Source organism: Lotus japonicus, chromosome 5, assembly GCF_012489685.1.
Source record: "Lotus japonicus ecotype B-129 chromosome 5, LjGifu_v1.2".
Classification (NCBI taxonomy): domain Eukaryota; kingdom Viridiplantae; phylum Streptophyta; class Magnoliopsida; order Fabales; family Fabaceae; genus Lotus; species Lotus japonicus.
This window is the reverse complement of record NC_080045.1, coordinates 2,609,357-2,631,785: the sequence shown is the minus strand read 5'-3', so window position 1 is coordinate 2,631,785 and position 22,429 is coordinate 2,609,357. Positions and strand designations below refer to the sequence as shown.

Here is a 22,429-nt window from a genome sequence, read left to right as displayed (position 1 = left end):
GAATAATACCCAAAACAATACTCGTGTATGAGACTAATTTCTCACCCTCCATAACTTATGGGCTTGAAATTTTGGGTATTTCTCTACCTAGAAATGGAGCCCAACCCAGCAGAAATTAGAAGGGCTGAAGAGAAAAATTAAGCTTGGGTGATATGAGTTTATTTTAAACCAAGGTGTCACCTATAATCTCACCAATTGTAGATGGATGCTTCCAAAAGTTAATTTGGGATGTTATGAGTAGCACTAGCATCGTCATTCATGAAAGACAAACTAATAATGTGTAGTCTGAGAGTCAATGCATTCAGAAGATGGTACATATTACATTTTTCACAAGATTCCTTATTCATTATGATGACAAGATGTGTACCTCGTCCTTACAAAATTGCCTGCACATACAACCAATCATCCACAATAGTACAAGACACTATCTACACATACCTACGTGTATATTTTGTACGGTCCATGATTTACATCGTTTTATAAACTGTAGACAACAAGAATGAGCAACAAGGGTCACATACATTTCTAGAGTTCCCTAAATTTTTCTTCAATTCAATATATGTTTGGATTAACTTCTTTTTCCTCAGAATCAATTCCGGCACCAAGAAATACTCACAGAAGCTTCTCACTAGAATTGACTTTGACTTCAAATGAGTTATACAAGGATTTCCAAACATGCATTCAGACAACGAACTCGTGTAGCAGATGAGGATTGCCAAACTTGTGTTGTTGCTTTCCAGAGTCTGTGAAATGATACTCTAGCATATCATTCTCTTGTGAAGAAGCCAATGTTTGATCATGTCTTTTATATGTGTCATCATTGGACACTCCAAATCCATTATTTTCAGAGTTCCTCAACTCCAATGCAAGGGAAACATGACCACCCACAGTTGAAAAGTTACCCAAATCAGCTAAATCATATGTTGCAGGAGTAGAAGCCATTATGCAGCCATCACCATTGTGGGTGATTTGCATAGGTGCACTTGAATAGGGGCTATTGTTCATGTTAAACCTTTGATCACCGTGCAATTTACCAGTTCTAAAATCCATGACATTTGTCCCATGATCATCACCACTTTGGATCCCTCTATCCAATTCTGCAGTGGAAGAAGCATGATCCAATTTCAACCCATGAATCTGGCCCTGTTGTTGAAGACTATCAATAGTTGTTAACTTGTCCTGAGACTCTTCCCTTTTATTGCCAGACACTTGAACATCCTCTCTTGAAGCTTTGGGTGTGTTTTCTGATAAAAGGTTGCTGCTGCTCATCTCAGAATCACCAAATTCTTCTTTGTACATTTCTTCAACCATTGGCTTCCAAAGACGCACCCTTGCATTAATGAACCAATTTGCCACCTGATAAGAAATGTGTTTGGATCAGCGCTATCACAATTGATTGCGGAAAAATTGATTATGGTAAAAGTGAGTTGAATGTGAAGTGATATATGTTAAGATATATTTATAGGAAAAAGTGTTTTATGTAGGATGATAATGTTGTAAAATCCAGTTGTAAAATTACACAATTGACTATGTTCAACGTGCAGAAGCTACTCTCTGGCTTTCTCATCCAAAAGTGAATAAACTCAATAAGAATTGATTCTAAGGTTCCCTCACACACGAACTAAGATTAGAAAACATGGTACAATACTAAAATCTCAGATTGTGACAAAATAGTGCGCAGTTTAGAAAAACATCAATTATTGTACCTGGTTTCTGCTTAAGCCTGTTTGCCTAGCCAGCATAATTTTCTCAGAATCCTTTGGATAACTGGTACCAAATGAAATTTGAAAAACAATGATTAGAATAAACTTATTCAGAATCATTTATTCTAACACCATTGATAGAAAAAATTGAGTACAAGGGACCTACGGGTTGAGGAAATGCTCAAACAGCCATGCACGGAGTATGGAAACAGAGTTTTCGGGAAGTCCCCTTTGAGGTCTCCAAGCTTGTCGCATGACACCAAGTTGCTGAAGGGCCTTTTGTTGTCTGAGCTTCTGATCCACATTGCGAAGACGGGGTATTCCCTCCTGTTCTCCAAGGCTCCTTTGAGTCACTTGTATCTGGCCGCTGATAGCATCACGCAAACAGCGAAAATGACGAGAAATTGTGCGCAAGGCTAGTGCGGTGTATGGTTCCGCCGCTCCGCACCCAGATACCATATCGAAAGACGATACCACAATCTGCATCTGATGGCAGTACTGTCGGTATCTTTTGTCTACCTATGAATACACCAAAAGAATAAAAGAACAAGAGTTAGTCTAGAACCAAAAGATGTAAGAATTGTTCAGGACTAATTATCCCCCAAAGCTTATTAATAGTGTTATGATTGGTGGTGAACACATAATACAAAAGCAACCTCAGAAGCTACATTTCGCGGTTTCTCTCTAGAAGTAATTATGGGGATCCTAACCGCAGAACCAAACACTTTCTAAGCTGTTAAAGGCTTCTTAGATGTTTGAATATTTAACACAAACTAGGAAAACAAACTATATGATAACTGGGGTCAAACCAGGGTAATTATATCAAAGGAGTAGAAAAGGACTGTATAATTCAATAATAGAGTCTACAGTTTTACCTCATCCAACATGGACAAAAGTTTTGTCTTCTTGTCCAACAGATGCTGTCGTTCGGCAGGTGATAGCTCACATGAAGAGTTTGCAGTAGAACCATTGGGGCCCGAAGACATTTGCATAGATTGACTGGTAGATTTTCCATCAGAATCTTTGGAGCCATCCAAACCAATGTCGCGAAAGCTTTGCTGTTTTTCCAATCCAGTCGGCTTCAAAGGCTTTCGGACATTAACTATTTCATCAAGCAACTCCTGTGCTACCTTAAGGTATTGCGAGTTCATGACATTGTTGGCGGAGAAACCCGCTGCTCCGTGAAGGTATGGATCAGACTGGTGTGGATTATAGAAATCTTCCCTTTTGTGAAAGCCTCCAGAAGATACAGGTGTCATGCATTCAGCATTTCTCAGTTCCTTATGTAGGTTGGCCTCATCTTCAGTCCCCTTTAAGTTTGGAATTTGAGAACTCATTAGTGATGTGAAACCGGAACCGGGATACTGATACTGAAAGGAAGGGACAGATTGCATCACAGTCCCAAGGCTAAGAGACAAGCCCTGGCCCTGCACATTTTGCTGCTCAATGTCTACAAGACCCAATTGTGTCCTTGAAATAACATGCGAATCTCCAGCACCAGCATTAGAATGCTCTTCCATAGGCTGAATTGTCATATTATCACCCATGGATGCCATGAACTTCAACTCATTTTGTCCTCCAACAGATTCACTGTAGTTATGAGGCAACATAGAACTCCCAGACAACATTTCCGCATAGGATCCGGAAGAAAAGGCTTGATTCGGATACATGGTAAGATTGGCAATTCCAAATGAGAAGCTTTTTTCTGGTCCCTTTACAATAGATTTAGTTCAGCTGGAAATGTCCTTCACCCCTTATGTTTGAGGAACCAGTAGTGATGCGGAGCAAAATATATAAAGCTACCTCTGCAACAAGATTTTATTTGGGGATTAAGGATGGTGCTCAATCTGAAACCTTATAACATCAAACGTAAACTGAATTAAAATAATGCAAATGGAGGAACAAAGTTAATGAAGGCCTTAATTTGAAAAAACAATAAAGCAAAAACACCAGATCATATGCAATATCAGAGACACACTATATCCAAATACACACAAGTATAATAATTTGACAATAACAATGCTGCTTCAACCATTAACTACAAAACATTGGTTTTAACCTTCAAAGGACATGATTAATTAATCAGAGTCTTTGATTTTGGATTTTTTTATGTTCCTCCCAATCCCAACAGAGGGACCTTGAGGAAAATGCACAATAACAAAATTTAACTCTCTTTCCAAAGTTCAAGACCGAACTCTATCGATCAACGAGACTACCACCATTCCAAACAAGTCTTGTAGTTATAACATATCGATCAGGATCATCTGCTGTGGAAATTGCACATGATAGTGACGGTGCCATGTTGAAATTTTGTGTCTACCTGTATCTATTAAATACGTGAGACCCTCTTAACAGTGTCATGTGACATGGGAGGATCCTAATCCTGTAAGCTTATATATAGGCTTGAAACTTGAGATGCAGAAAAGAAAAATGAAGAATAAATGGTTCATTTGAATGAAAGACAGATTTGCTCTCTACTTTATGCTACAGCCAAGATCTTTTTCTTTTCCTCTTTTTTTCCCACTGCTTGCAGCGTTTCGTAGTTGCAACGCAGACAAAGATGGAGGTACAAGGTAGCAGAAAGTGATGCAGACAACCCTGAAACCAAACAAAATCCCAAAACTAGGAACACAGCAAAAACTCCCATAATTCAACCCTGTAGTTCAAACCCTATAGTGGGAGCTCAAGACACACCACCCCAGTCTCAGAACATAAAGACAAAAAGTTTGCCTTTGGTAAAGCTGAAAACTTGAACAACCTCTCTAACAGGAAGAACCAATCAATCAAAAACAGAACACCATCATCATGAGTTAAAATCTGAACACTTCTTAAGCAAAGTTAACATATTTTTTGTCCATTCCACAAAAACTATAGCATCCTAAATTCTGCTTTTAATCATGAAAATCCCACCACCCCTCTTGTTAAAAAGAGAGTAGGAACTGACAAAGAGAAGCATCATCTACTACCACAAACAACAGTACTACATCATCATCAGCATCATCATCATAATCTTATCCTTATTTTTTTTAATGATTTTTCACATCAGCAAACACAAAACACAGAAAGAAGAAGACAAAAGGGAGAGTGAAGAGATGAAAGAAAAGAGAAGTAGTACCTGAAAGACAGTGCAGGAGGAAGAGGGAGAAGAAGCAAAGAAGGGAAAGAGGGTAAGAGTGAAAATTACAGAGACAAGAATCCACAGTGTGGGGGAAGACCAGACAAGTGGCAATCCCAAGACATATAAGTTTTCAAATTATCTTTGGAACAACAGCACCAACCAATCAGGAAAAACATATACCACTTAATTAATTAATCAAACAAATTGTTTACTCCTCCACGCCAACTACTTATTTATTTATTACTATTAAATTAATCTCATATACTTTGATTCTTTTAGTTTTTCTTTTGTGAGAGTACAAGTAATTATGTGTAGCGAATTTTCTAGTTCGGAACGCATCCACCTATGTTGATACGGTGTGAGTGGAGGAGGTTCTGCCGTATGTGGTTCTTATGGTGAATGCTGATGTATTTGCTTCTTTGCTTTCATGTGTTTAATATATATTGAAGCTTAATTTAAAATATATATATATATATGCTTTGAATTCTAGAAAATAAAATGCGGCTAATTTCATTACAGTTGGAGGATTTTCATTTGCTAAATTCAAAATAAAAATAAAAAATCCAAAATTATGCTATAATTGGATATACATTGGCATGGGTGAAACAGATGTTAACACGTACGTATTTTTATGTAGATATTTGAAAATAGAAAACTCAGTTAAAACAATTTGGTACTTTGTAAATAATAAAGAAAAATAAAAATAAAAGGCTCTTAATTTACATACTATTAATTTATTCCCTTTACACCACTTAAAGATTAATTATCATTAAAATCTGTGTTAATTTAAAACATTAGTATTATTATTATTATTATGAAAGTAAAATAGTTACATAAAAATGAATTTAAAATCATTATTTATTATTTATAAATCAATTAATTGGATATATTTGCTTCGATTACATATTTGGCGATTTAGAACTGGGTTTGGATACAGATAAAAAAACATTAATTTACTGAAATTTTTCTACTAAAAAAATAATTAAATAAGTTTTAATAAGTATTATTCGGTCCCCTTGTACCAAAAAAAAGTGTTATTCGGTCCCATTACAAAATAGACATTTTTTACAACAATTGCAAAATAATAAATCTATATTCATAAACACTTATATCCAAACATACACAAAATCCTAAGCAATTGTAAGTGTCAACCATGGATGAAATAATCACGTGTGATAAACGGCAGAAAATAGAATAGAATAGAATAGAAGGGTGTAGCAACATAACATAAGGTAGCAAAGCAAAGAGAAGAGAAGAGTTAAGAGGGTGGTTGACTGGTTGTTTGCTTGGAAGTGTTCAAACGCTATAACCACCAGTTGGTGGACCTGTAAGTTGTAACCCTCTCTTTGCCTTAAAAATACTCTTAACTTGACGCATAAATCATTCTATATACTAATCTCTCTCTCTCTCTCTCTCTCATCTATCTTCTGTTAGGATGAACAATATCAACACATACCAGAATGTGTCTCTTTCTTATAAATTAAAAATGGTGGAATATCAACGTTGCCTGGATTCGCTATTCGAAGTAGGTGAAGGTGACAAAATCACGCTTCAATACGTGTGTGGTTCTTGACTTCTAACTTCTATGTTGTAACCTAATAAGTAATTAATAGAGTGATTACATAATCATAAGTTTTTTTTAAATATTCAATCGGTGGTTTTTAATCCATGAAATTTAATCTTACATTATTAATAGAAAAAAAAATCTTACATTCAGCCGGTCATAAGATTATATATAATTAAACATGATAAGTCTCTTCGAACAAATACTTCTCTATACACAATACTACTTAATGATCAAACAATTAATTGACTAAATGTTTAATAAATCTAACTATAAATATGCTCGAACTTGTTGGATTTATTACCTCATGTAATGTTATTATAAAATACTTTTGAGAAAAAAAACTATCATGTACATGTTTTGTTAGTTATTAGTTGGAGTATTCAACACTTTATTCATTAAATAAGTGATTTAAAAGTTTGATTCTCAACTCTAGTAAATAAAAAAAAAAAGTTCATTATTGATCAGTTTGCTACATCTAAGTGCACTCATAGTGGAGTGAGAGATTAATCTCATGTTTACTAGTTAGAGCATCTCCAATGCAAGGTCCTTAGTTCTTATTTTTTAGTTAAGAACTAAGAACTAAGAACTTTACCATTGAAAGTGCTGACATTGACTCTTTAGTTCTTAAAAATAAGAACTCAGTTCTTATATAAGAAGTTTTGCTTTTTGAGTTATTAGCTTAAAATATTAATTATTTATCTCTCATTCAAATCACTTTATTACTTTATGAGTTTTGTTTTATTACTTTATGAAAAAATAAAAAGTATAAATAATGTGGTTGGTGAGACCAAATGAATAGTGGTAAGAACTAAGAACTAAGAACTCATGGTTGGAGCAAAATTGCTTGAGAGTTACTTTAACACATGTGGCAATACGGGCCCATATGAATAGTGCTAAAAACTAAAAAATAAGAACTAGCATTGAAGATGCTCTTATATAAATATCTAGTTCAGTTGACATCTAAAAAATTATTAGATGGATGCATATATATAGTTATTGAACTAACGCTCAACGAGTGGTTAGTTCAAGTGGTACATGCTTAATTCTTTTGTGGATGGAAAAAACTTCGCTGAATGAGTTAGCTCCATGTAGATGTTATCAGCTCGAAAAAAAAATGTTTTCAAAGGACCCTTTCTTAAAAAAAATATATATATAGTTATCTATCTATCTATCTATCTATCTATAAACTATATAAAGGAAGAGTTTTTGCAACTTTGAGGGTAAGATAGTAATTCAATAAATCAATGCACATGAGTGAATATTTTTTCATGGGCATATATGTAAATTTGTGAATAATTAATTATAAAATCAATCTTGACCGTTGATTGTTTCTAATCCTAACCGTACATCATTTTCTTACAAAACCCTTTGAGAAACCTTTTGACATTCTTGGTTGTTTTCTTTATTGCTTTTGTAACTCTTGAATGTGGTTACAAAAATAGCAAGAGTCTCTTCCTTTTTCTCTCATATATGAAACACATTTCCATTCCACTTTCAGATTCCTTTCATCTTTCCCATCTTGATCTCCAGAACCTCTATTCCTATGGAAGAAATCTCTCTCATTTGAATTCTCTAAAAGCATCATCCCCTACATAAGAAGATATTTTGTCAGGTTAGAAAATTTTCTACTTCATCTATTCTTTTTTATCAGTCACTTCTTCTTCTTCATGAGTTTTCATTCTTTAGGCATTAATGGTCTTCTCCATCATCATCGTCCATCCGGTAAGAGTTCTCTATGGATTAATAAAATTACTATGATATTTTCTTAACTTCTATTATGTTTTCTTCTTTATCATTTCTCTTATTGTGTTTCATTTTTTTTCATGCACAATTTTATGATGTTATTTCCATTTCTTTGACAGATCAATCTTTAGTTAATGTAAGTTTCTTACTTTTCTTTTCATTTTCATTATCAACTAAATCAACTAACTGATTTTCTTTTCTTCTAATCTAATAAAATGAAGTCTTTGTTCTTATTTTACATTTAATTGATTTCATTTCAATTTTTTCTTCTTTTAGGTTTTACTGCTATTGTTACCGTTCTTCCAATATACTATCTTGAAAATATGTAAGTTTCTTACATCTTTTGTACTTTTTAATTGTTTGATTGTCAACTTGGTCTACTGAATGAAAGTCATCTTTATTTTATTTCACTTTATACAGTGTTGTCATCTTCATCGTCCTTCTTCTCTTCGAATACGTTAGGTTTAATTTATTTTTGTCATTTTTAGTGTCACTTGCACTACGAATGCACTAATTTTACATTATTTTTCAATTTTTGGTTTTGTTCTGCCTTCTTATTTCTTTTATCTATCAACTCTATTGGTTTTTTTTGTTGATAAATATCAACTCTATTGGTTGAGTGTACCTCATTTTTTTGTTCATTTTCCTATTGAAATGAAATCCTTAATTTTTTTGACTGAAATTGAAGGACCAATGAAATTCAACTTAAATTTTTTGAATCTTAATTTTTTATGTTATAACTCAACCATAATATAAATATATTAAATTTTATTTAAATACTAACTTTCGGTTTCAATTTGAATTCATTTCTTCGTCTTTATAGTTTTAACCGCTTGAGATTAGGAATTCTATGAGACACATATTATTATTTTATAGTTATTGAAACATTAATCAACTAATAATTAATATTAATAATAAACCTTAAAAGTGAGTTAAAAAAAACCTTAAAAGTTAAAGGTCATTCAATAAAAAAAAACTCTCATATCTCTTCCTCTTGAACTTCCTTCATCAATGTCATTCTATAGAGTTTTACTATTAATTTCAAAATATTTTAAATAAATTTATTATTATTTATTTCTTATGAGGTATGAAATTTAAAAAGACAAACTTAATATTAAATAACATCTTACCAAAATAATACTCTCGCTAACCCTTCTCTCTACAAGTATATAAATAAGTGTCAATACTCATTCAACATGTGTTATTCACATAATCTTTGTTTATGTATTTGCTTTTGTTTTTTCAAAAGCTCAAGGTTCAAGCTATTTTCTCAGGTACATATATTCAAGGGGTAACTATTGATTTACTAGCCTAGAATGTTTATATGTGTTCTAACATTTTTTTTTTCATGATGATTTTCAACTTGATTTCATCATGTAAAATCGAAACACCTAACAAAATATCTTCTTTTTGATGGCCCAAATTTTGCATAAGGTATCTGATATTTCAGAGTTCGTGTGCTCCATGTGTGGGAAATAAGAGATTTCAAAAAACCTCAAGTTGTTAATAGTATTAAGTTGCTCTTAATCGATGAACATGTGTTATGTTTTAATATTTTTTTCCACTCTCATGGTACCTAATCAAACTATTTATTTTTACCATACAAAACCATGAATTTTTATGATTGGAAATTTTTATTTTGAAAATAAAACGGCGCTCGAAGATCCATGCAACCTTTGGCCGGAGTCAAATAGCACAGTTTAGTGACACATTGTGTGAAGGACAAGTTTATATGATTCATAATTTTATGGTTCAAACATCTACTAAGAAATGTAGAGTCACAAAGTATAAATACAAGATTACTTTAATGGGCATCTCTAAAGTTAAAGAGACTACAAGTGACACAATCTATGGAGCAAAATATGATTTTATACCACTTCCTAAAATTCAGACAACCGCTAATGACTAATACTTTTTTTGAAAGTCAAAATGTATTGAAATAAAGATGAGGAGATATACATGATATTCACCCTCCTCGGAGGGGATCCAAAAAGCAAAACCAGTCAAAAAATACCCTCTAAGATTCTGCAGACCTAACCAAAACCTAGCCAAACAGTTAAAAAAAATCTAGCAAAACGGGTTTTGCTAATGACTAATACTTGCTAGGTTACTTCTCATACAACAGAAGCATTGCATGCTCCACATTGTAGTTTAATATTAATCTTTATCTTTTTTTTATGTTAGATGTTAATGAGCATTTAGTTGAAAAAAAGTGGATTAATAGAAAGTGAAAGGGATGGATAGACAAATAGGCATATAGATGTTGCGCTACACGATTCGGCGTGGGTCTTTTTCATACATTGATTATATTAAATTTTTTAGACTCTCCTAAATCATTAGGTTTATTTTGTTAAAATTATAATGAAAATTGCAGAGGCAATCAACTGGTGTGTACACTTTGAGACTTATACGCAGACCAGGTGGTGGTGTCTTAAGCCAAGAAAATAACGAAGAAATTTTAGTTGTGATAGTTCATCCGTGTAAGACCAAAAACTTGCGATGATGATGATGAAGTTCGAGGTTGGGTACACAGTTGAAAGGAACCATGTTTGGTGGAAGCATATTAGAAACCTTGCAACTAAGATTAATTCAAGGTGCAATGATGAAAATACCAAATGCAAAATTATTTTGGGATTTAGTCAGTCAAGGGCGCCAATTTGTTCTAGGTAAGCTCTTCTTTTCTATGTGAGATTCATATACATACTCCATAGTAAAGTTATATGGATATCTAAGTAAAAACCTTTTATTGGCTTAAAAAAACGCAAAACAAATCCGCCATAACTCCAAGATGCATAAACTTCCAAGGACATCCACTAAACTCATCGGCTTCAGGCATGACAGCACCGGTGTGAAGCAGATTCAACAATTTTTATATTTAAAAAGAATTGTATTGTTTTAATTCATGATTCTTATTTTAGTAAATCTATAAAAATAACTAAGAATATGAAAAAATACACATTATAAACAAAAATGAGTATCTCCATGTATTTCACGAGTCACAATACTAGGACTTGGTTTAAACCTTCCCGAGTCAAAACCTATTTATATTTTCCATTTTTTTAATGTTTTTGTGCTCAATCAACAATTATTCTAATGAAAACTACTGTTATCTCCACACAAAAAAATGAAAATTACTTTCTTCTTGGATAAGACGTCTTTCTTTGAAGGAAATCATGTTCGAGTCGAAAACATCCATATCATTGTGAGGTTATCTCTCTTAGGAAAAAGTTACTTTCATTCTACATGAAACAAAAAATAAAAATCTATATGAAAATTACCTAAATGCACATCAAATTTGCCTAGCTTAAAACGCTTATGTATTTTCATTTTCTCTTTCTTTTTTTTACTCCCTTTTTTTTTCTTAGATTTCTTTTTATATGTTTATTGATTAACATAAATAAGGATGAAAAACATATATATATATATGTATATATATATACATATATATATATATACATATATATATAATAATTTCTTTTTTGCAAGACAAAAACTAACACATTTATCATGAAAAAATATTTACAAATTAATAAGTTCTAATATCGAAAATTAAACTATATCCTTTATTAATTTGTAAATTATCTTTGGACATTATTAAAAATACTACACGCATTCTTATTAATACCAACCACCCTAATGTGTAGCGGTAGTGAAAATGTAACACACTTTAAATTGTGATACACATTGGGGATGATAATGATAGGTGTGGGTGATATTAATATCAATGTCCATTATCTTTTAATACATATAACAACAATAATAAATATTTTAAAATTTTACGTCATAAAAAAAAATGAATATCCCCGTGCATCGCACGGGTAAAAGATACTAGTGTTTTAATAAAATCTTAGTACTTTTTCCGTACTTTTAAATAACTTTAAAAGTAGATATACAAAACCATTTTAATTTGATTGTGAAAATATAGATTCCATGGGAAAGAACATTTATATTAAAATATTTTCAAGTTGAAAATAACAAACAATATAATTTTATAATTTTTTTCATAAGTTTAAATGTATATATATATATATAAATATGAAATTTTGACGACAACTAGAATAAATGAACATATATAGCTTTTTTTTTTTATGTTTAGGTTTTTCGATGAGAAAGTAAAATAAATTATTGAGTCGCTAAATTCAAGTTTTCTAAGCATCAACATAACAATCTCACAACATAAGTTAATTCAGATTCCAAATGAACAAGTTGTTGAAATAACAAGTCCTTTATACATGTGAGAGAGAGAGAGAGAGAGAGAGAGAGAGAGAGAGAGAGAGAGAGAGAGAGAGAGAGAGAGAGAGAGAGAGAGAGAGAGAGAGAGAGAGAGAGAGAGAGAGAGAGAGAGAGAGAGAGAGAACAATTTGTGACACGGGGATAGAAAATATATAGTCAAAATTTGTTGGGGTATAAAAAAATTATGATACGAAGAGGAACATTTAGTATGAAAATACCTTCAAGTTGAAACTAATTGAAAATGTTTTAATATAATTTTTTAACTTTTTCTAGACTTTTTAAATATTTTAGGGGTAGATATAGAGAAGCATTACAATTTGGTTCAACGAGATCAAAAAATATGAGATTTTACTTTGAATTGGTTTGGAACCCAAGGAGAGAGTCTGAGTGCACCTTGAAGAAGCGATAGAAAAAATTCATCAAAGCGAATAACCTTAGAGAGAATCATTATATTTGGTTTGAAATTCATAAAAATGATCCACACGTTATTCATATTGGAGTCATGAACGAATTAATTTCTCCAACCAAAAGTCAGTTATTGAAATTTTGCAGTTGTGTTTTTTATTTTTCTCGGTGGCTAACAATTAGATAGATTGGATATTAAATCCAACAATTTTGTACGTTTTACTGGAATGTGATGTTTTCCCACCAGATATATCTATTGCGATTTTTCGTTAAATGTTCTTGATTTTTGATAAATATATTATAGTATTTTATATAAGATAATTATTATTGCATCTTTAATTTTTTTTTTACCCATCCGTATTTATTTAGAGTTTAGAAAATCACAATGATATAGTGTAAAAAAATGTAACTTAATATGTAATCCATATTTTCTATCAATTTTTATAAATTATAAATTGTGTAAACTTATATTTGGAGATAGGAAAAACGAAAATAAAAGAAAAAAAAATCATATCATTTATTATATTATTATATCATAAACAAATTAATCAAATAAAAAAATAATATTTACATTTACTTTTCATTTATACAAAATAAATAATTTTATATATTAAAAGAAAATTATTATATACTTAGAAATATGTCCCCCGTGCATCGGCACGGGTATACATACTAGTTGCCTCATATTGGTCAAGACTCAAACCGACTCTCTTTTCTAAAATATATCCATTTACCAAGTCCCAAGAGGCACACACTCAAAACTCGTTACTCTAAAAAAGTAAAGTAGGAATACATAAGAATATACGTCAAATCTTTATTATATGTAAATGGAAGGCATGTGTATTTGTGTAAAACCCTAAATTTTTCCTTAGCTAGCACAGGTCAACCTTCTAAATAAAAGACCACTCTTAATGGATTTGTTTGTAGAATAATATAAAAAGCATTTTTGGCCCCTGATGTTTTAAGTTTGTGCAAATTATGCTCCTACTCTATTTTTGTCGACGTTTCTACCCCTCAAGTTTTCAAACAGTGCACCGTCTATCCCTCTGTCAGTCAGGCTTTCTCAGGAGAGGTTCATGAGTGGATTGTAGAGATGAATAGGAGTATATGAAGTTGATGATGATCAAGGAAATGATATAAATTAAATTTGCTTGAGGTATATATCAATTATGTATGTAACTGAACTGGTTAAATGCATGTTTTGCTACTTATAGGTCTTGAGTTTGAATCTCCCATGCCCCATTTTTTCAATTTCCCTTGTAATTTTCACGTGGTAGGTCCAAAAAATATTTAAAAAAAAAAGCCAAATCAGCTCATTATGTTAGTTTTTTAACATCTGACTGATGGAGGGGTAGACGGTGCATTGTTTGAAAACATGAGGGGTAGAAACATCGACAAAAATAGAATAAGGGCAGAATTTACACAAACTTGAAATATCAGGGGCGAAAAGTGTTTTTTAGCCTAAGTATATATATGTGCATATTTATATTTTAGTTTTAAAATTTTTCACACTTCAAATCAAATTAATGATAAATAATTACTTAAATAAAAAATTGTTTTAAAGTAGTGTATCCATTCCCCTGCTGCAAAAACCTACAAATATACCATATCCGATTTTTGGAAGAGTATGCTTTTCTCAGGGCCATTAATTTATCCTTGCGCCTGCCCATAAATGTTTTCTTTTCGGTTCTGGCTTTTCGTATGCTCCCTTGACTTTAATGAAGGTAGGTTCCCATCCACTTGATTTTTTAGCCCCCTCTCTATTGATTATAATTGAACTTTCCTTTTGAAAAACATCTCATTAATTAATCTCTCTTCCAACAAAAATATATACTGACTCTATATATGATAAATCATTTGGAAGGGTAATTGATCTCAAGGGAAAAGGGGATAGTTTTGTATCCACATTATCGGGTTTACAACTAAAAAGACGGATAAAAGAATGCATTGGATGGGCATTGAGAAGGAAGGACGCTTTCAGAAGAACGCAATATACAACTATTTATTTTATTGTGCTCTTCAAGTGTACTTGTTTCCCCTTCTTCTTTCCCCTTCTTCGTTACCTCAGTGAGTTTTTGTGAAATAAATCAATTTTGATGAGAAGATAAAAGAATTGTTTTATACATGTATCCCTTTTAAGATTTTAACACATGTATTAACAAATGCATTAATGTTTTTGTTTTTTAATATGTTACTTCATTTATTAATTTTGACCCTTCAATTTTCATATCATGATTAAGAATTATTTTAAGTTAAGAGTATACTCCTCTCAATATTTGTCAAAATGACACTTCACATCATTCTCATCTAAAATGTACACTTCACTCAACCCCTTTCAACTTTTGCGACGGAATCAGAATTCATTTCAAAATCCAAATAACAGAGACATAACTAATGACAGATTTTGTAAAGAGATGTTTTGTCGCAAAAGTCATCACTAATTTAAATCTGACTATAGCGACAGATTATATTTCTACCTCTGAATTTCTTTGATAATTTAAAATACTTGTTAAACTTTGCACTTATTAGTGACGAGTTTTGCAGATGGAAAAATATTTTGTCGATAAAATAGAGGGATTTAAATTAGTGACGATTTTTGCAATGAAAATCATCCCTCTATAAAATTTGTCAGTAACTTTGTGTCTATTATTCATTATCTAAAGGATTTTGTAACAGATTTTGATATTTTGTTGTAAAACTTAAAAGGGGTGGGGTGTAGTGTATATCTTAAATAACAATGAGATGGAGTGTCATTTTAACAAATCTTGAAAGAGTGAATGTATTTTACTCTTACAAAAGTGTTGAGTCTGTTGACAGATAAATATGAAAAAAAAAACTCAAAATAGTGAACAGATGGAATAGAAAAATTATAATTAAAAAGAAATTAATGAAACCTTAGTATTAAATATATTCATACTTTTAATTTTTTATTTATATATCCTTATAAATATTATAAAGTTATTTGTTAGTATTTATAAAAAAGTTATCATAAAACTAAAGTTCAAATTTACGATAGAGGTGGTCTTCCAGAAATGGATCTTCGAGCAATGTGATATTTGAATAATAGATGTAGAATGAACACTCTGGTGGTGATAGCTATGTCCATGATGGAGCTTGATGGAGAACGACGGAGGGTGTACTTGTAAAATGTACTTCAACACTCAAGTCAGCTTCGAGATCAATGAGAGAAGAATCTCAAAGCCTTAAAAGAATATTCAGATATCAAAAATGAGTTACACTTACATAAATGAATTATCAAATATGTATTTATAGGCATTGTAAGATCTATTATTGTGGGCTTGTGGCGCCGAGCATTAATGAAACTTTTTTGTAGGGATTCCGACAATCGTTACGTTTGAGTGATCTTGCAATAATTATTTAATAAGTATGTCGACTTTGATCAACTCACGTGGCTAACTACTAGACGGGACAAATCATCGTTTTGGCCGTTCCAACCAATTGTTATGGTGTCCACTTTATTGTGAAGCCTTTTAACTATCTGGACAATATTAAACCTTATGGTTAATTGAGTCGGCCAGAACATGAGCGCACTTAACATGTAAAATATTTCTTGGAGAAACACACGTTCTTTTTCACATGTTTATTTTTGGGTCAACTGGTCCAAGTTATATTAAACCCGACATAAAACAAGTTAACAAAGGCCCAAGGAGACAAGGTTAGCAACCAGAGAGAAATTGAGCTCAGGATTAGGGTTGGCAATGGCCAATGGGCCCCGTGGGTGCGGGTTTGGCTATTCCCACACCCAAACCCAAACTTTACACCCAAACCCAAACCCGAATTCAATATGGGTGCAAAAGTTAAACACAAACCCAAATCCCTGGGTTTTGGGTTACCCGAACCCAAACCCAAAACCCAATGTGAGTACCGAACCGACAAAAAATCAAAAATATCAACCCGGAAACAACATGTACATAAGAGAACAACATGAACATAAGCTGATTAAACCTCATTATCATTCCAATACAAATGAAAAATATAGTTCATGAATATAAGCCTACTTAGTAACTTAAAAAAAAGCTTCTACTTAGTAGCTTTAATAGTATATATATATATAAGGGTTGATAATTACATGCATAAGACTTCGGCTTTGGGTTTGGGTTTGGGTTTGGGTGTGGGTTTAATCAATCCCACACCCAAACCCAAACATGTTTTAAAATTTAGGTGAAACCCAAACCCGAACCCGAACCCAAAGAAATCGGGTTTCGCACACAATTTCGGGGCGGGTTCGGGCTGAGCCCCGCGGGTTTGGGTTTTCCTGTCATCTCTACTCAGGATCTATAACCCACACGTGCATAAGGACTTCCGTCTGCCAGGGGATCTAAACTAGATCACAAAATAATCTAACCAAGTACAAAGTTGTCACAATTTTTTTATTTGGATAATGAAACTAAAAAAACAAGAAAACAACCGAAAATTGGTCTGAATCAAGCTGCAGACTCTAATCTAATATACAAGTTTAGCATAATTATTTTCTCATGTTCTATGTTTTTCTTGTGAACCTATATGTCATTAGTTCTATGTTAATCTAGTTGCTGCTGATTATAATCATTTTGCTTACATGATGGCCCAAATGAGACAGGTCCATTAGGTTGAGATTCTTTGCCCAAATACTACATGCCCATCAAGGGAATAAAATTTTGGTGGTATTAGTCCCAAACAACTGAACTGTTGGGCCGTGATTTATGAAATTATGATCCGTTGACAAAAACAATAAGTAAAATCAAATATATAATGGAGGTGCCGAGCTGGGCTTTCAACCCTTTCCTCTTACATTCGTCTGATAATTTTGGTATTTCTCCCATCTCTCAACCTTTGCCTGGAGAGAACTACAACTCTTGGTCTTGGAGTAGAGCAATGTGTATATGTTTTGATATGTCTATGCCTATGTTGCATACCCAATGTTCCGGGTTCACAGTTTATATGAATATGTTGAATTTATTTATTTCACAATGAAACAAAGAGTTAACAAAATGAAATCCTGGTGAGAGGTTAAAGTAAAAAAAAATATATGTTTTTATATTTTTATTGTGGTCGCCTTCAATTTTTTTTTAAACAAAAGTTATATATATATATAGATATAAAAGGTCGATAGTACAAATAATCATCCAATGCTATAAAGCATAAGTTAAAACTGCTACCCAGTGATCATGAGAACAAGCTCAGATCAAAAAACCTACGAGACAGACATCCGTCGGGGACCCAAACTGTGACAAAAGTCACATAACCCAACAAAAATGGAGTCACATCTCGGCACTAGAAATGCAACAACGCACAAACTATCGACCAAAAGCACCACGGTACTAAGCCCAGGATACCAAATCACCACCGATGACTCAAGAAGCATCAAGACCGCCAACCTAGTCTGCATCGAGCCTTCAGTAAAACTCCACCGCGCAACACCTCAAAAGCATATCGAAAGAAGCTCTTCATCTGCCACCGACATCAAAGTTGCAAAACGGTGAAGGATAAAACATCAAATAAGCATCCTGAAAGCTTCAAATCTGAGGAAGGACGCCGAAATCAACAGATCTGAGGAGCCACGAGCAGTGTTCTAAACAGGGGTGATACTCCGAGCGAAGGGAAATAGGGACGCCGCCGTCGCACTACACCGCCACCACAGACTCGGATGGCCTCAACATGCTAGCACAGGTCAAGGCAAGCAAAGAGGCTCACCAACGACGACGTGTTGCAAGACGCAGCAGCGATGGAAGTGCCAATGGCGAGGCTAGAACCAGACCCAAATCCACATCGCAGCAAGAACGGACAGAAGACAACAGTGGCTTTGACTCCATGGGGGAAGGAGGAAGACGCCGCCGCACAACAAGGCCACCACGCTCCCGGAACTGGCCTTAGCAAGCTATCACAGTTCAGGCAAGCCAAGAGACTTACCGGCGACACTCGCTCATAGCAGCGATGTCGCCTATGCCGAGGAGGAGGCAGAGCACGCAGCGGAACGAAGGGGTAGAGCACGCAACAGATCGAAAGGCAGAGCACTCACCAGTTCGAAAAGGCAGAGAAACCTTAAAGTTTGTCTCCGCCTCTCATAAATCCTTGATTTTCAAAATCAATAGCTACGATTTATTTAAGTAAAAAATAACTTATTAAATCTAAGTCTAAGATGTTATGATGATTTATTAGTCGCATTCGGAAAGACCATAGAAAATCTAAATTTACTCTGACATGTAGTAATAATTTGGATTATTATCTCTTATAGAGTTATAGTACAATGATAAAGAGGCTTCCCATGTAGAGATGTAAACCTTTTTTTTAGCTCTTTAATTAGGGAACCTCTTAACTAACAACAGTCCAACACTAACATATTACACTTAATAATTGATACACATGGCATGTTCTGTAAGTAGATGGCTCAGATCTTGAATTTCAGCATGTTAACTTTTTCTTATGCCGACAAACCAAAACACAGGCGTCGGTAGAGGGTTGGTTTATTCAACCTTTCTTTTTTAAAGTAGAATCCGGAACACGTATTAAATGACAAATGGTAGTTTGCATTTTTTAAGAATGTTGTGGTTGAGAAGAAATTATTCATCAAAATATGAAGATGAGATTTAATTTTTTTAAAGATGTGTTTAAAGTAGATAATTTCTTTTGGGTACTACTAGCTTTTATGAAAATGAGAAGGCAAAACACCAAGTAAATTATTATGAGAATGACTTGATTTGTTTTATTAATTACTACAAAATTAAAGCTGCATCCTTATATAGCTTTTAATCGTTTGATTTACAATATTAAATAATACAATGGTTAAAATTTAATCAGGATTATTATCATGGTGTAAGGGGTCACTAAGGAGATTAACAAGCTAGTGGCTAATTAAAGAAAAAGAGTTGTAAGATATGCAGAATATTAATTTTTTTAAAATGTTTATTTATTATATGAATTAAAGTTGTCCAAAAAGGCCCGACCCAGCTCGATCCGAAACCGAACAAACTGTGGCCTTTTTGGTGCAGTCGGGTGGTTCGGGGCGGACGCTACAGTCCGATTTTTCTTGGTTCAACGAGGTCAGTTTCAGTCTGAGATTGCCGAGACATTATCTAACAAAAGCTGAATTATCCAGAAAGAGGACCCAACAGATCCAAACCATGCTTAGCTAGAGCATCTACTACAGAATTTGCCTCTTTAAATATATGACCCAAAGGGAATAAGAGAAATTTTAATAGAAGGGAGAGAGATTTGAGACTGAACATGACAAATTTAAAAAGGAAAAATAAAAGGTTTGTTTGATTGTAGCTTTAGGGCTTGTTTGGTGATAGTTTTTGAAAACTGTTTTCTATTTTAAAAAAATTAATTAAAATTTGTTTGTCCCAACCTGTTTCCAGAAACTGTTTTTGAAAAAAAAATCTGTTTTCAATTTTTAAAACTAAAATATTAGAAAAACTTAGAGAAGTTTTATGTTCCTGTTTTTAGTTTTCAAATTAAAATTTTTTAAATGGTACAAAATATTTCATTCAAACAATTTTTGCTTCTTTTCTTTTAAAAAACAGTTTTTTGTGGGTCTGTTTGATTGAAGTTATGATTTTTTGTATTTAAAAAAAAATTAAAAACTATTTTTGAAAACTATTGGTTAAAAAAATAAAATTTGTTTGAATGAGATGTTTTTTAACATTAAAAAGTTTTAATTTGAAAACTAAAAAAAAAAAACATATTTGAACTCTTATGGTATTTTAATTTTTAAAACTGAATATGAAAATTATTTTAAAAAAAATTGTGACAAACAAAATTTTAATTTTGTAGTTTTTAAAAACAGAAAACGACTTTAAAAACTATAATCAAACAAATCCTGAATTTAAAAATAGTTTTTAAGTCACTACACTAACCCACTCAGTTACAACCAATCCCTCTTGAGTAGGAAGAAGGCTGTGAATTGTCATTGATATCTGCCAATGTTTGTTAATTAGGACTTAATTTTCTAATTAGAAGAGTTACTGGGTTAGCTAGACAAAAACGTGATGCCAGCTAATATAGATATTAAAGGAACCTTGATAAGAGATGCCTCAGATTTGGACGAAAACAAAGGTCAACATTTATTGAAAATTTGGGGGTGGTGCACCAAACAACATCAATATATGGTGTTCTTCTTATTACTAACAAACATCGTTTCTTTTATTCGTTTCCTGAGATACTCAAAACTCTACTATATCTGTGTGCCATCCTAATACTACTATATTACTACATTACATCAATAGTAACCACTACACTACTAGCTGCCATATTGTCGAAAGAAGAAAAGGCAAAGACAAACTACTAATAAGAAAAGCCTAACCCATGATGATCATCAATATTACTGGAATTTGGACTTCCAAGCTAAATAGAGAAAAAATGAAATGAAGTGATTTGGTTAAAATATATCCTTCAGCTTCATATATTAAGTTTGTTTATTTTTTGAGAAATATATTAAGTTTATTTTTAATTATATATTTTTTAAATTACTTTCGACACGAGTGTGATGAAGGTCAAAAGTCTCTCCTAAAGTAAGGTTTAAGTAATCACATTTTACAACTACGACTGATTCTCATTGGCTCATTGTGTAATTAAGTTAGGGGTTGTTCGAGTGATTGTCAGTTTTCAGTTTTTGGTTTTTAAATGGAAATTTGAAAATATAATGTGTTCGGTAAAAATAAAGTTGAAGTAAATTTTTACTGAATTTCAAAATCGTTTTTGCCTATTTTTTAAAACCACGAAATATGGTTTTGTGATTATGGATTTTAGTTTCAAAATTAAAACATGTAACTTCATCACCATCACCACCAGCGTACCACCGCGCCACCGTCACCACCACCCCTCCACCGCCACCACGACTACCTTCACCATCACCTCCACCGCCGCCGCCACCTATTAAATTAAAACCATGAGATCACAAATATTAAATATCATCACTCACTTCATAAGGAAGATACCTACCTTTTAAACGTACCTGACAGGATTGACCTAAAGAAATCCCACAAGACAAGGGCATCTCGAACGTGCAGAACAGACACGCATAGAAGTTATAAATTTGTCACTGTGGGAATCGATAGAACAGAGGAAATAACAACAATACACTTTCTAACATTTATTTAAATCATATGCGAGGTCTATAAAACATTGGTAAATCTCAAGAAATATCGATATATGTCTCCAATAAAATAATGATAATTATAAGTATCTGATAACAATAAACGTCAAGAGAGTTCAGTGGAATATAATTTACCCCAACTATATCATATCCATTCATCTCCCAAATTCATGAATTTCATTCCTCTATACAATAATGCAAAGCATGTGAGAATGATATATACCATGGGTCTACATACAGCACATGCGCGCAACCAAAATGGTATGGTGCACGGTCTGCTAGTAATGTAGCCTTTTATTCAAAGATGAAAATGTTTGGAATTTTATAACGTAAGTAGCAAAAAGTTCTTAATCTAAAGTTCTAGAGGAATCTATTTTGGAGGGATAGAAAAAGAAAAAGCATATTCAATATTTTCCAAAAGAAAAAGCACATCCAAAGTATAGAAATGTTAACTAAATTTGTTCAGAGTGAAAAAAAAGTTAAATATGTTTTTTAGTCCTCTATAGAATATGAGCAAATTAAATTTGTTCTTTTAAAAATATTTTATAACTTTTAGTCCCCAATTA

At 32.7% G+C, this 22,429-nt stretch overlaps 1 protein-coding gene across 2 annotated transcripts; it reads right to left on the bottom strand.

Annotated features, from left to right (window-relative positions):
- Window positions 1-279: 279 nt before the first annotated feature.
- LOC130720581 (BEL1-like homeodomain protein 7) lies at window positions 280-4,976 on the bottom strand. 2 transcript variants are annotated; one of them, XM_057571234.1, is made up of 5 exons: window positions 4,819-4,976; window positions 2,579-3,508; window positions 1,870-2,222; window positions 1,707-1,767; window positions 280-1,356 (listed from the first exon to the last, which is right to left on the bottom strand). In XM_057571234.1, the coding sequence occupies exons 2-5, from the start codon at window positions 3,371-3,373 to the stop codon at window positions 682-684; spliced, it is 1,884 nt and encodes a 627-aa protein (XP_057427217.1). In that variant the 5' UTR covers window positions 3,374-3,508; window positions 4,819-4,976; the 3' UTR covers window positions 280-681. The 2 variants fall into 2 exon arrangements, with proteins under 2 accessions (XP_057427217.1, XP_057427218.1); XM_057571235.1 differs by having other exon boundaries at window positions 2,579-3,557; window positions 4,819-4,971.
- Window positions 4,977-22,429: the final 17,453 nt, after the last annotated feature.

Excerpts from the sequence above, each read along its gene's own strand:
- LOC130720581 (XM_057571234.1), bottom strand. The coding sequence starts at position 3,373 with ATGTATCCGAATCAAGCCTTTTCTTCCGGATCCTATGCGGAAATGTTG. Across the intron at positions 2,223-2,578 it reads TTTTGTCCATGTTGGATGAG|GTAGACAAAAGATACCGACA; the intron begins GTAAAACTGTAG and ends GTGTATTCATAG. Across the intron at positions 1,768-1,869 it reads TTTGAGCATTTCCTCAACCC|TTATCCAAAGGATTCTGAGA; the intron begins GTAGGTCCCTTG and ends ATTTGGTACCAG.